The sequence below is a fragment of the Trematosphaeria pertusa genome (genome assembly GCF_010094035.1).
Source record: "Trematosphaeria pertusa strain CBS 122368 unplaced genomic scaffold BU26scaffold_25, whole genome shotgun sequence".
In the NCBI taxonomy this organism is placed as follows: domain Eukaryota; kingdom Fungi; phylum Ascomycota; class Dothideomycetes; order Pleosporales; family Trematosphaeriaceae; genus Trematosphaeria; species Trematosphaeria pertusa.
In genome coordinates, this window is record NW_022987236.1 from 62,318 (window position 1) to 75,781 (window position 13,464).

Consider the following 13,464-nt stretch of genomic DNA (forward strand, 5'->3'; position numbering starts at 1 on the left):
TTTTGCGCAGTAACAGCGAGAAAGTGAAGTGCGGAGCACTTGATAATACTGCCCAGCTGCGAGCCCTGGTGTCTGCCTCTGGCTCCTGACCTGCAAGCGTCCAAGCAGCTCTTACCTAATCTAGCCCGCCGGCGATACCGGAGGTACCTCCACCATTCCGCGCGGCTTTCCATCGTCTTTCACATTCGGCTAGGATAGCGGCTGCGCCGACAACAATGCTCGCGGCTTCGTTGCCCATGATTGCGTATAATGCATAGAACCAGTGTAGGCGCGTCGACGCCCAAAAAGGAACGGAGCCGCCGCGGGTGTCTCACGTGTCGGCACAGAAAGGTGAGCCCAGTGCGCATATCTCGGCCTTCACTCACAACCCTCAAGGTCAAATGCGATGAGACGCGAGACGAATGCGGCAATTGTCGCAGACTGAACTTCGTTTGCACTTGGGAAGACGGGCGCGCTACCTCTCGCTCCCGAAGCACTAGGGCTTGCGCAAGATGCCGACAGAAGAAACTCCGTTGCCTAGTATCCGAGCAGAGCCATTTCTGCCATCAATGCGAGAAGGCCGGCGAGCCATGCAACTTCCCCCAACGCTGCAACGGTCATGCGGGCGCATCGTCGAGGTCGGCGCGCCTCCCCGATAATCATGTTCAATCCAGTCTCCCTCAGGGACACTATCGTGACAGCCTCATCGACGCATACTTTGCGTGCCCTCATTATTTCTGCTTCTTGACCTTCATTCATCGGCCTTCCTTCACAAAGATGCTGCAGAACGACCTGATCCCGCGGCCCCTGCTGCTCATCGTCCTCGCCACCGGTCTCCGACAAGTCGATCCCAGCTCGCCCTTTCCTAGCGCATGGGCAGACGAATGTCGCAAGTCAGTCGTGCAAGATATCTTCGCCCGCATCTCGACCATGAGCCTCCAGACTTTACTGCTACTTCAGCAATTCGAATGGCACCGAGGATCGCATCTCAGCGCTTGGTTTCTCGCTGCCTTGGCTACGCGACTCGCCCATGCCTTGCAGCTAAATCTCGATCCGGAGGACAGGAGAGGAGACGATTCTGTGTCGTTGCCCATCTCTGTGATAGAGACGCGGCGACGGCTGATTTGGAGTTGCTTCGCTATGGAATCCGTACCGGACGTGCACCATGGCGGCAGTCGGCCGCTTCATGCGGCCATTGATCCTCAAGCCATCCTGACGAAATTACCCGGGGACGAATATTCATATGAGAGAGGCCTTTCAGTTCGCTCCGAGTACTTTTCGGAGGCCCTCGACGCCCAGCCCCCAATGCCCAGCCTGTCTGCGTATCTAATTAGGATGGCAGACATTCGGCTACAAATCATACAACTTGCGAAAGCAGTCAAAGTCTTCGGTTTGAAAATCCAGGATTCTCGCCTACCCTGGGAAGACAACTCGAGTTTTTCGCACCTGCAGCAAAAGCTCGAAGTCTTCTCTTCATGCATTTCGACAACGCTTCCCTTTATGCAGGAGGACCCCAGCCCACCCATTCCGAATCCAAATATTAGCTTCTTTACCCTTCATATCATGTTCCACGCCGCCTACACGGATTTATTCAGGATTGGCACACATCTGCCAAGACCAGAAGTCCCCTCCATGACCCCGCCTCCTGAGTTCCTCAGTAGGTGTAGGGCAGGCGCCATCGAGCATGCTCTGACGCTGGTATCACTCATCTCGCAGGCTTTCGATACAATAACAACAGAAGTCGATCCATTCGTCTCTATATGCAGCTGTCTTGCTATCCGGACGCTGGTCGTCGAACGATGGGACGGAGAGATTGGACTTGTTGGGTTGCAGGATCCCAGCTTACAGAGCAGCCTGGAAAAGGTTGTGCAGTGTGCGAAGAGGACTGCCCTTTGGTCTGTCCCAATACGAAAATTGGTAAGCTTATTGGAAGGCCTAGAATTGGTGACACTCACTAAATCGTCAAAGCTTTTCGCGGTAGCGGAGCTGACGGCGAAACATGGGTATTCACTCGATGTCGACGATCTCAAAAGGTAAGCCTTGGATAAGCGATTTCCGTCACTAGCGTCTACTGAACCGTGGCTTTTAGTTGTATGCCTGCTCCACTCACGGAGCCTGCTTCGCGAGCCGAGTCTCCTGCCCTTGATGTTTATGGAACTCTCGGGTCTATCCAAAAGGCGAGAGCAGAACATGATCTGGAATCAGCGCACGATCCGAACGAAGCACCAATTCCGATCCCCTCGCTACTCACTATAGACAAGAAAATCCACTCGAACACTGTAGGAACCACTCAAGCTTCGTTGGACGGGCTTGGTGGGATGCTACAGGATCGATACTCGCTCAGTCCAGAGGCCCTGCAGATAGCGGCTAATTGGGCAGATGGCACTTATGATCTTCAAATGAGCCAAAATCCTCTGGACTGGAATTTCATGGAAACTGGATGGAGCTTTGATATGGACGACACGGTATTCGGCCATTCACAGGACGGGCCAGGAAACGAGTCTCCGTTCTGCTAACTACCGTCATCCGCGCAAAACCTAGGGAAAACGCGAGTACAGTGCGCTTCTACAGCTTTGAAAGCGGCGTCTCATTCTTTCTGACCTTCATCCAAGCAAGTGTCTGCGTGATGGCGTCACCTCCGACAATGCCCTCTTCGGCATTACCATCCCACTCTTCGCCCACATATCGGATCGGCGTGCCCCAGACCACGCCTGTTTCCTTACGATATTGTTCCCAAATGCCAAGCAGCTCCTTGTATACCTCCGGTCGGGACTGCGATAAATCATCAATCTCGCCCTGATCTTTAGACAGGTCGTACAGCTGCCAACCATCGTCCTCTCGGCCTCCCATAGAAGCCTCGATGTGCACGAGCTTCCAGTTGCCCTTGCGAACGGCGGCGCGGCCGAAAAGCTCCCAGCCCATGGCAGTCTCGCCGTGGATGGCGTCACCGGAATAGTTGGAAGCTTCTTTGCTAGTCATGAAGGGCACCTAGAGCAAGGCATTAGCAAAGTCCATGGAAGAAGACGCCATAGTCTGGGTTCACACAAACGTACCCAGGACTTCCCTCGCATGGGCGCTACATCCCGCCCTCGGAAACTCCCGGATTTACCGTCCGACGCCGGGTGTTTTATACCTGCGAGATCTAGGAACGTCGGACAGAGATCCATCACGCTCGAAAAAGCGTTGATGATGGTCCCTCCTTGTCGCTCCTTGGCGAACTTGGGGTAATGGATGAGGAAGGGGACTTTAATGCCACCCTCCGTGGTGTACATCTTGTACAAGCGGGATGGTGCAGTCGAAGCCTGTGCCCAGCGTGTCCCATACCAGGCAAAGGACGTAGCGTTGCCGATGTTATCTAGTGAGTTATCATAATATGCGCTAATGACGCGCATCAAGTCAGCGCCCATAGTGGGCAGCGCTTCATAAGTCGCACCCTCGGCGCCGTTGTCACTTTGGAAGATAATTACTGTATCTAGTCCGGTAAGTAATCACTTCTGAAAGCGCTCTAAAGGCGGGCTGCTTACTGTCAAACTCTCCTGTTTCCTTCAGATAGGTGACGATCTTGCCCACGTTCTGGTCAATGTTATCCACCATGCCGGCAAAGCACTCCATCGCCCGCGCGGAGCACAGTCGCTCGTAATCTGGCATGTCATTCCATTCCGTGTTCATTGGTCCGACCACCATATCATGCGGCTTCACATCAGACGGTACCAATCCCTGCTTCTTGAGCCCCTCGAGCCGCCGAAGCCGCAGCGTATCCGGCCCATCATCGTATATTCCTTTGTATCGTTCGCGATCTTCTTTAGCGCACTGCAGCGGCCAGTGAGGTGCTGAGAAAGGCAAATACGCAAAGAACGGTTTCTCCTTATTCTCCCCTGAGCGCTCACGCAGATATCGGATCAGATTGTCGGTGTAAAAATCCGAGGTAAAGAAACCGGCTTTGTCGTGGGCTGTATTGGGCTCGACCTCGTATTTCTTCCCATCCTCTGTGTAAAGGGGCGGGATCCGCACGAAGAAATTGAAGTCCTCATCGAATTGAGGTTCCCAGGCATAGTGGTTGGACGTGCCCGGGAGGAGCGCGAACGAACGGTCGAAACCCCGCGCAGCAGGGTTATTCTCGGGTCGCAATCCCAGGTGCCACTTGCCGCTGATGAGCGTGTGATAACCGTCGTCTTGCAGGATTTCGGAAAGAGCCGCGACATCGTGGCTAGCGGACGGGTTACCTAGAGTGCTTCAAGGTACGATGCAGACGGCAAGTTGGGAAGGAACATACTTTAGAAAACCTTCATGACCCGGTACGTTCCATCGGTCAGGATCTCGGCCCTTTTGCTCGCTCATCACACCGACGCCGGCGATATGGTTGTCCGTCCCGCTCAGGAGCATCGCTCGGGTTGGGCTACACGCGCTGGCAGTGTGGTCTACGGGTAGGAATCAGTCGACTAATCTGCTAGATGAGGATTGGACCGCCCACAGTCGGAGAAACGTGCGCCATGGCGAGCAAGTTCATCAAGGTTCGGTGTTCGAATTTCGCTACCGAAACAGCCAATGTCGCTATATCCTAGATCTAGTACGCAACCATTAGAAAGTTACACAATTACGAATGAGTGGATCACGGTCTTACCATCAGCAAGAATGACGAGAAAGTTCGGGCGCGAACTGGGTGCCATGTTCACTATAGTTTCGCGAATGCAACCGGGTACAAGAGGACACGAAACACGTCCTGCTTTTGTACTCGACTATGCAGAGTCCTTCCGATCAGCGCCCCACTGAAGTCTCTCGGGATGCAATAAGGAGATTGCTACCGCGGACGCCCACCCACTCCTGTACTCTACGACAGTCAGGAGACGACTTCACCTGTATTTAATTCGCTACAGGGACTATAACATCGCCTACCGTACAGTGGTCGCGTAATTCGGTTATACTCCGAGTTCTGCACGAGCTCCGACGAGACGCCCTTGGAGCCCTCTAGCAAGAGCAAGTAACTGAAGGTATCCCTCTAGCCTCTGAGACCCCGAGGCCCAAATGAAGCCCCACCCAAGCGCAGCTGACGCCCTGTAGTAACAGGGGTATCAAGGGCGTTGCTCGCGTAGCTCGCCTCCATCTCCGAATCCCAACCTAACTGTGGGGTAATGCGGAGTAACCATTCCCTGATTGCGTACTGACCCAGGGTCCAAAACGGTGGAATACGCTTTTCCTGTTCGTATCCCACGTCTAGCACGACGACCAGAATCATTATGAACCAGTCTAGCCTGCACGACTCAGTTCTCGCGCGCATATGTCTTCGCTGACGTGCTTTGAGCGGCACATGGTGCGAGCGACCGGAAACAAGGACGATGGCTCCTGACTCTAACATAAACGTCGCCACATGTGCCAGTCTGTCGGCTCTGCTACGGTATCTCAAGATCTCAATTCTCACACCCCTTCCATGGCCCTTTCTACGAATTAATTTCGAAGCCGAAAATCCCAATTTCCCGGTCCACGTCGCTCTCGCCAAGGTAGTCCCATATACGTTCGGCTCCGTATCCTTCGATATAAACTCACAACCCAGATCGCAATCGTTCACTATATTGAAAACGCCACATCGCCACTGCTAAGAAGATGAAGAAGATATCGCCCTTCTCAGGCCTTCAGGCCATCATGCGAAAGATGACAGGGCCGCTGTTCGCATGCTGTTTCATCACTGCCATGTTGAACATGCTCTTCGGCTTCGACACCACAAGTTTCGCGGGAGTACAAAGCATCCCAGCTTTCGCAAGGAAATTCGGTACCCCCCAACAAAACGGGACTTACAAGCTTTCTGGATCAAGGGCATCGTTCATGAGCTCGGTCGGCTTTGCAGGAAAGTTTCTAGGCACGCTGGTATGTGGTTCGGTACATCCCTTAGCCTGGAATTTTTTCGTGATACTTACAGCACTCAATTTAGACGTGCCCCTTGTACCTGGAGTCCATCGGCCATAGATACACGATCTGGGTTCTCTGCACTATCAGCTTCATCGGCATCATTACCGAGTGTACGGCACACTCGGTCGCGCAGTTCGTGGTTGGGAGAGTCATCGTCTATTATAGTGTCGGGCTAGCAGAAAATACCTCTACGTAAGCGACGGCATCATCATTCCAATGGAAAAGTGGTGCTGACACTGGTGCCATGATAGGACGTACCAGTCAGAGATCGTACCTGCGGGTATGCGCGGCGCTGTCGTGGGCTCTATCCAGCTCTTCATCCAGCATGGGCAAATTATGGCTGCAGGAGTCAATAACAGGTTTTCCAAGTCCACGGAAGATAGTGGGTAAGGTACCAAAGATAGGTGGACACGCTTGGTCAACTCGACTAATTGGACTTCCAGCTGGATCATTCCCGTAGCGATACAGGCAGTCGTCCCTGCCATCGTCCTGCTAGCACCGTTCATCATGCGTAAATACCCCAGATTTACTAGTCGCCTGACCTCTGCTAACCTTGAGAGCGTCCGGCCCGCGTTGGCTGATTAGCAAAGGGCGCAAAGCGGACGCCGTTAATTCACTGGAGCGGGTACGACCGAAGGAGGACGTCGGTAAGTTCGGATGACGGAATGAGCGCCGTAGCGGACGACTGACCCCGGGGCAGCTGCTGGAAAGTGCCAGGAGGAGGTAGACGCTATCGAGGAAGCTCTTCACACCAAGGTCGAGAAGGAGCCTTGGCTCGATTTATTTGTAAGTCCATAATCTACATTTGGACGGACGAGCAGTCTCGAGTAACAAATGGACAGAGGGAGACGAATCTCAGGCGAACCGAGATCGCGATGGTAGTTTTCATCCTCCAGCAGTTCACTGGCCAGGGCTTTGTATCCCAGTGTAAGTCGACATCAGACCTTGAATTTAGCAAGCAACACGTATCTAATGTATATATACCACTCCAGACTCTCCCCGCTTCTACCAGACCGTCGGCCTCGGCTCAAAAGGGTTTCAATACAACATCGCCTCCGCAGTCGTCGCCTGGGCCGGTGTTCTAATCGGCATGACACTCTTCGACTCGGTCGGTCGACGCAACATGCTTGTCTGGGGTGCCGTGCTGCAAGCAGTCTTCCTCTTCGCCATGGCGGGCATTGGCCTTAAGAAGAACCCTACCTCGGCCGACGCTCATGGCCTCGTTGCCACCGTTATGCTCTTCAACTTCTTCTTTAGTAGCACATGGGCGCCCATCGCGTACGTCATCGGCTCCGAGATAGGCACCGGTGCCCTGCGCGAGAAGACTATGTCATTTACCAGCACCGTCAACGTCGTCGCCGCATGGCTCGTCGCGTTCACGGTCCCGTATCTGCTCGATGATATTGGCGCGAATATTGGCTGGATCTTTGGTGGCTTCTCGATCATCGCTACGTTTTATGCGTACTTCCGCGTTCCTGAAATTAGTGGGCGCTCGCTTGAGGAGCTGGACGAGCTGTTTGAGAGACGCGTCCCGGCGCGCCAGTTTGCGAGTGCAGAGACGCATGGTGCAGCGCATCGGATTGCGGAGCTAGAGAATATAGGGGCTAGACGCGGTGCAAGGACGGCCGTCAGTGAGGAGCAGCTTTTGGATGTTGAAGGGGTGAGGGTCGATGAGGATAAGGCGGGGCAGAACTTCGTCGAGCGGACTAAGTAGCTTGAAGAGCTGGTTTAATTCAACCGCTGGTTTACTAAGGGTATGGTTCTACTCAAGAAAATGAAACTGTCAGTCGCCCGCTTGAGTTAGTGCGCTAGGCCTTGCCTGCTTGTGGTCCTTTTCGCTGAATACTTCTGTGCTTTGTTGTGTCTTTCTGTGCGATTGGATAGCTCGGTCACATGCGGAGCCTTGTCAAAGGCTGGATTTCATTTGGAATCTTTTTTGTCGCAGGCAGGAGGTGAATTTCACTGCATGAGCTGGTAGTGAAAAGCGTCATGGAAGGGTTTGCTTGAATAGTGGCCTACGCACGTGAGCCACTATTGAGTGAGGTTCCTGGCTGATCTGACGATGTGGTTAACGGGCTATTAGCAAGCAAGGTTGAGAAAGAGACATTCCTGATTTCCACCTACGCATAACGGCCATGCAAGATAACATCAGATCCTCCAATATCTCCTCAGTAGTCAGCGGAACATGAGACTCCGAAATTGCATCCCCGATCGAAGAGCTAAAGTGGCGACCTGAACCCAGAATCACCATATAGCCTCATCTAAATCGCTCTCGCAGCCTTTCAAGATTCCTCAATACTGCCAAGCGCCTATATAGGCGGATACCTCAAGTTGAAGCGGTAATCCCATATGCGCAGCCTCGTATACCAGCTCCACAAGTTCGCTCACGTCCGCAGTGCTTGTACGCACAACATATCGCAAGATGCAGGACGGTGAGGCTAGGCAGCTGATTAGATTGATGGACTTTGAGGATCCCCCCGGAGAGCAGCCTTTTCGCAATCGCATACTCGCAAAGTTGGTGTTTATGCTGAGGACGAGGGTTCCGGCGAGGAAGGATGGCCATGAAGTGGCATGCGTGTGGAAGCTGGAACTGTGGAGCGACACCGCTTCTACGAGAGGAGATGCTGGATGCCGCGGAGAAACGACTTCATGTTTGTTGAAGATGGTGTTGTTGAGAGATATCGTAAGAATGGTGGCTGGCCTTCGGGATTGACGAGTTCAGCTGGAGTTGAAATGGTTCCATGTGAACTTCGACAGGAAAACGTCCGACCAGGATATAAACCCTCATCGAAGACCCCAGAAACGCATCAGCAACGCCAACAATCCCATCCACATCACCAGGTAGCCACTTACCCAAAGCCCCCAAACGTTCTTCCAAAGCTCCCAATCCATCCCTACAATGGAGTTCTCCCTTTCCATTCTCCTTCTCTCCGCCATCGCCGGCATCTGCGCTAGTACTCCCATCCCCAAAGGTACCTCCGCCGCCGGCATCAACATCTTTAACCATGGCGAACTGCGCATCTACTACCAAGACAAGCGGTCCTCCGGCATTAGCGAGATCGTCACAGGTCTTCCAACTGCACTAGTTGGAGAAGAAACGCTCATCTTTAGCGGAGCGACGCGTGCGAATACGCCGCTTGCGGCGCTCAGTTGGGTCGATTCGGGGGATACAGTGCCGAATGTAAGTCGCGCCATCGCCTTCATTTTAGTTAATAACACTAGGCTTGGAGGCCCTCAAGGCTGTATTAACTAGCCGATATCGAAAGCAGAACGAGCAAAGCTAATAGAGGCGTTGTGCAGATCCGCGTCTACTACGTCACACCGCGTACTACTCTCGGCGAGGTAGCATACTCCCCGGTGTCCGGATGGAACTCAGGCGGCGACCTTGGGTTCGCTGTGCTGCCGGGCTCAGAGGCGATGTGCTGGTTGTCGGGTATACGAATGATGCTGGAAACCTGAGCGAGGCATACTACACCCGTGGAGGCACTGGCGGGTGGAAGACATACACACTCTGAGGCGGTGTGGCGGTGTGGCGGAAGCATGGACTCGGCCTGGAAAAGGTGCGAGTACGGTGGTTGAGAGGGGAGAATCGTGGAATGGAAGGGGGTCGTAATGGTGGTCAGTCGTTTAGATATTCTCGTTGTATTTGAAGGCGCGGAAGTTGGGCGTAATATGGGATGATAGCTTCTGGCTTATTGTCGGAGCTGCCTCTTTTAACTAGGAGCACAGACGCTGTGCATGCTTTAGCAGACTCTTTCTATGGAACACATATGCATGCTCACCGTGGTTGTCCTCAGTCAACCGGTCCGCAACTACCAAGCTTGACGTCCCTCCGCCGACAATAAAGTTGTTGTGTGTCTCCCGTTCAACGTCATTATCGAAGCTAAGCTCTGTAATGGCAATGTCGAATAGATGGAGAGCTAGAACACGGCTACGGAGGAACCACATCTTTGGTGCTTAAGTCGCGGTGGGGCCTGTATCGAGTGAAGAACTCCTCCATAATATACGGCCCTACACCGCCTAGGGCCCCAAATAGTAATTCTGGAATAGGCGAATGTAGTATGATAGGAGTAAAAGGTGAATGCAGCGGGAGCTACCAATCCCAATCGTAGTAAGCCACCTAAAAATGTGTGCTGCTGAGCGCATGCTTATTAAAGAACGGCCGGATGATCCCTCATGGAGAGACCGACAGTCCATACTCGGGAAGCGGGATCTCGACTACCTAGGCACCACGACGGGACTAGACGGGGCTGCGGCGAACGTCACTCCGCAATCTAACCACTGTCTCTTCACTAGCCGCTCAGCACCTGCGTCTGCGGACATCATCCTAATGATCGTGTGTATAATGCACGATCCAAGTGTTTAAGCCGAATGCTGTTAAGGGAGCATGGGTGATTCAGTTTACCAAACCCAGGTCAAGAGAATTCGCTTACACTTTAAAGTACTTCAAGCTGGTACATGACGAGGCAGACATTGCTGAGCTCTATCGCATCAGTATACGCTCTGCGCTCGAACCACTTTCCACCCGTAGCTTGGTATATGCCAAAAGGTGCAGCAGGCGCTCCGGAAACGGAAAGCGCTCGATCACTTCCTCGCAAATGATGATCATGTTCGTGTCGGTGCTCACATTTCTTAGCCGGAACCAAGGAGAAGGGAGCCATACATACCTTGGTCCTCCGGCCTTGAACCTGCGCACTTTCCGAGGCTCTTTAGCTGTCATAGATACGTTGGGGATTGTCTTTGAGCCCTTAGCATCCATCGGGCTATTGCGTGGTTGTGGTAGACAGCTAGATGAATCGCAGAGCCGGCGGGTTTGTAGAGCGTGCATGCGAAGGCATAAAAGGGCGGGTGGGTGCGTCCGACCAGCTTGAGATTTTCTTCACTACAACTTGTCAGCTGGACAAGCGACTCCATCCATGACGATAGGTGATCTAAGCTGGCCGTAAATCGCCCGGCTCTGGATAAAGCATTCACTACTGCGCTTATCATAATTTTAAGGAAAGTCGGCGGGATTTAGTTAACAACGGCCGTTTGCTGCGGCTTGAGGAGGGCGGTAGTGCGAAAATCCGCTACATTGATTTGAAGCAGTGCATGGACATCCTTAACACCTGCCGATGCATTTTGTTTGCGGAATATAGCACACTATGGCTAATCCTGGGCGGCACTCGAGAATTCGTCCTCGTAGTACTACAGAGCATGTCAGCACACAAGATGGTCTCATTTACACTGTCCTAGGTTTCCAGACATTCAAGAAGGCCGCACTTACCTCCGACACGTTCCTCGCCAAATTCTTGTCCCTCAGACGTGAGCGACGTGAGCGACCCTCCTTAGGTATGGTCCATTTGTTGACACCCCACCACCATCTGCGTATCCTGGCGCCTACACTCTGTCCGTTGAACTTGGACGATCGATTCCAATGCCGCCAGCCGTGGATGATGAGGTTCCACAGCACGCCTTGAGCAAAGCACAAGATAACCTATGGTCGTCAGCTTCTGTATACGAGAGCGTACGCCATTGCCAACTCGTGCAAGCCTACCTGGTCTTTCACTGTGATCCAGAGGACGCCCTTCCACGTTTCCGCCTTCTCGATGCTCTTCAGGTAGCTTTGTTCGAAGCGTAGGTCTGGGAGCGGGGGCATAGTATTCCGCCGCGGCACGGGCCGCAGCACGCTGGTGGGAATCTCATCTTCGGCGACATCGGACGCGACATCGGGGTCGGCGGAGAGGTGCACCGGCTGCTTCTCAGAGGCGGCCGTGGATGGATTGAGATCGTGTCGCGGTGACGGATGCCGCTTGATGGAGGCGGACTGGAGCAGGGACGCAATTTCCGAGGGCGCGTCCGAAGCCATGGGGGGCGCAACGGATCCTCTTCTTCCCTCGTTCTCGTTCTCGTGAACGTTGGTGCAGGCGAGAGCGATGATGCAGCAGGCCGAGGGGGCTGAAGGCGGGTCTTGGCAGTCGGCGCGGAGAAACGCCGGCCGCGGGGGCCAATCAGAAGAGGGCCCTGAGCGGCGGGACTAGCGCATTTCGCGAGGGCGAGGAACCCCACGGCAGCAACACCTCTGCTCCGCAAACCCTCCCCTCGAATCAATTTTCTACGCATACGAACAGCTAAGATGGGGAACCAACCCTCCGCGATCCTGGACAACATAGCCTCGGGCTCGAATTGTACGTGACACCACCTGGAGCGGCGCTCAGCTCGAGGGAGCGACGTGGGGCTGAAAACTAGGTGCTGATGAGACGCAGTCGACCGCGAGGAGGTGGACCGCCTGCGGAAGCGGTTCATGAAGCTGGATAAGGTATGCCGACTACTGCTCCCCCCCTGCGCCATTGTTAGGGCTGTGGCCAACTGACATACCAGGACAACTCCGGCACCATCGAGCGCGACGAATTCCTAGCCCTCCCGCAGATCTCCTCCAACCCTCTCGCAACCCGCATGATTGCTATCTTCGATGAAGACGGCGGCGGCGACGTCGATTTCCAGGAATTTGTGTCTGGATTATCAGCATTCAGCAGCAAGGGCAACAAGGAGGAGAAGCTGAGGTTTGCCTTCCGCGTGTACGACATTGATCGAGATGGCTATATAAGCAACGGCGAGCTTTTCATCGTCCTGAAGATGATGGTGGGGAGCAATCTGAAGGACCAGCAACTGCAGCAAGTACGCACAGCCCCTGCCTAGCAATCATGGCTGCGGATGTTGGTGGCGACCGTAGTATGGGGAACATGCTAACAGACATCCTAGATTGTCGACAAGACCATAATGGAGGCCGACCTCGATCGCGATGGCAAGATCAGCTTCGATGAGTTTACCAAGATGGTCGAGAGCACCGACGTGTCTATGAGCATGACTCTGGACCAGTTCTAAACCTTTTCTTGCTCATGATTGAAACGGCATAAACAGGGCTTTCATACCTTCGGCGAGGAGTTTTGGGTCAAACGGGACACGAATTGGGAAGGTCCCGAAAGTATTCGATATCCATCAATACAGGAGTCAAGATCTCTGCACGCAGCCAGGGCGATACGCGAGGCTGCTACAGCGCCGTGTCTTAATCGCGCTTCGTTGATGCCGCATGCACTTACGAGCAGAAGGGCCTAGGTTTCCAAGACCGTGCCAAGGTACTAATGGTATCGAACGCACATGATACAGGCTATTTTCATTTCCAATTATCTGGCAGCGACCTACACTCTACTTTACTTTTTATTTTAACCTAACGTACTCCACCATCGAAAGCCCTACACTATCGAACACCCTAAAAATGCCAAGCCCCCACTAAAAAGCCGCTAACGTACTTTACAAGCGAACGTGTCACACAAGCGAACGTGTCACCTTCTCTTGGCAACGAAAATTAACGAAAATTAACCTGTTTTTCTTAAATAACTAAGCGAAACCTTAATATTTTTCTATAAAAATTTATATATATATTCTCTATAGTATATTACACCTTATAGTAAAGTTACACTAAGATATATTACGTAATTAAAAAGCTATACGTATTTAAGTAACTTTTAAGAAAAAATCTAGTTTTCTTCTAGTAAGTACTATTATATCTCTATAATAATATATAAAACTTATAGTATATAGTAT

The 13,464-nt window shown here is 52.9% G+C and overlaps 7 protein-coding genes across 7 annotated transcripts; 4 read left to right on the top strand and 3 right to left on the bottom strand.

Moving 5' to 3' along the window:
• The first annotated feature begins 196 nt into the window (after positions 1-196).
• Positions 197-2,725, top strand: BU26DRAFT_180623 (uncharacterized protein). Its single transcript, XM_033820381.1, has 4 exons — positions 197-330; positions 376-1,896; positions 1,948-2,012; positions 2,069-2,725. The coding sequence occupies exons 1-4, from the start codon at positions 250-252 to the stop codon at positions 2,493-2,495; spliced, it is 2,094 nt and encodes a 697-aa protein (XP_033676124.1). The 5' UTR covers positions 197-249; the 3' UTR covers positions 2,496-2,725.
• On the bottom strand, positions 2,545-4,646 carry BU26DRAFT_571978 (alkaline phosphatase-like protein; the record flags this gene model as incomplete). The annotated part of the gene is made up of 6 exons (XM_033834196.1): positions 2,545-2,967; positions 3,033-3,451; positions 3,504-4,186; positions 4,253-4,397; positions 4,451-4,543; positions 4,601-4,646. The coding sequence occupies 6 exons, from the start codon at positions 4,644-4,646 to the stop codon at positions 2,545-2,547; spliced, it is 1,809 nt and encodes a 602-aa protein (XP_033676125.1).
• Positions 4,647-5,287: 641 nt separating this feature from the next.
• BU26DRAFT_496490 (general substrate transporter) lies at positions 5,288-7,594 on the top strand (the record flags this gene model as incomplete). The annotated part of the gene is made up of 8 exons (XM_033826254.1): positions 5,288-5,838; positions 5,903-6,072; positions 6,132-6,266; positions 6,324-6,391; positions 6,441-6,527; positions 6,581-6,666; positions 6,723-6,807; positions 6,873-7,594. Exons 1-8 carry the CDS (start codon positions 5,578-5,580, stop codon positions 7,592-7,594), a joined length of 1,614 nt encoding a protein of 537 aa, XP_033676126.1. The 5' UTR covers positions 5,288-5,577.
• A 1,185-nt stretch (positions 7,595-8,779) lies between these two features.
• BU26DRAFT_571980 (uncharacterized protein) lies at positions 8,780-9,339 on the top strand (the record flags this gene model as incomplete). The annotated part of the gene is made up of 2 exons (XM_033834197.1): positions 8,780-9,061; positions 9,181-9,339. The coding sequence occupies 2 exons, from the start codon at positions 8,780-8,782 to the stop codon at positions 9,337-9,339; spliced, it is 441 nt and encodes a 146-aa protein (XP_033676127.1).
• A 965-nt stretch (positions 9,340-10,304) lies between these two features.
• Positions 10,305-10,918, bottom strand: BU26DRAFT_180691 (uncharacterized protein). Its single transcript, XM_033820382.1, has 2 exons — positions 10,548-10,918; positions 10,305-10,502 (listed from the first exon to the last, which is right to left on the bottom strand). The coding sequence occupies exons 1-2, from the start codon at positions 10,706-10,708 to the stop codon at positions 10,364-10,366; spliced, it is 300 nt and encodes a 99-aa protein (XP_033676128.1). The 5' UTR covers positions 10,709-10,918; the 3' UTR covers positions 10,305-10,363.
• A 110-nt stretch (positions 10,919-11,028) lies between these two features.
• On the bottom strand, positions 11,029-11,728 carry BU26DRAFT_441094 (DUF1770-domain-containing protein; the record flags this gene model as incomplete). The annotated part of the gene is made up of 3 exons (XM_033824436.1): positions 11,029-11,067; positions 11,147-11,356; positions 11,417-11,728. 3 exons carry the CDS (start codon positions 11,726-11,728, stop codon positions 11,029-11,031), a joined length of 561 nt encoding a protein of 186 aa, XP_033676129.1.
• Positions 11,729-11,954: 226 nt separating this feature from the next.
• Positions 11,955-13,101, top strand: BU26DRAFT_525334 (EF-hand). The gene is made up of 4 exons (XM_033830483.1): positions 11,955-12,047; positions 12,126-12,178; positions 12,241-12,537; positions 12,622-13,101. Exons 1-4 carry the CDS (start codon positions 11,996-11,998, stop codon positions 12,742-12,744), a joined length of 525 nt encoding a protein of 174 aa, XP_033676130.1. The 5' UTR covers positions 11,955-11,995; the 3' UTR covers positions 12,745-13,101.
• The last annotated feature ends 363 nt before the right edge of the window (positions 13,102-13,464 follow it).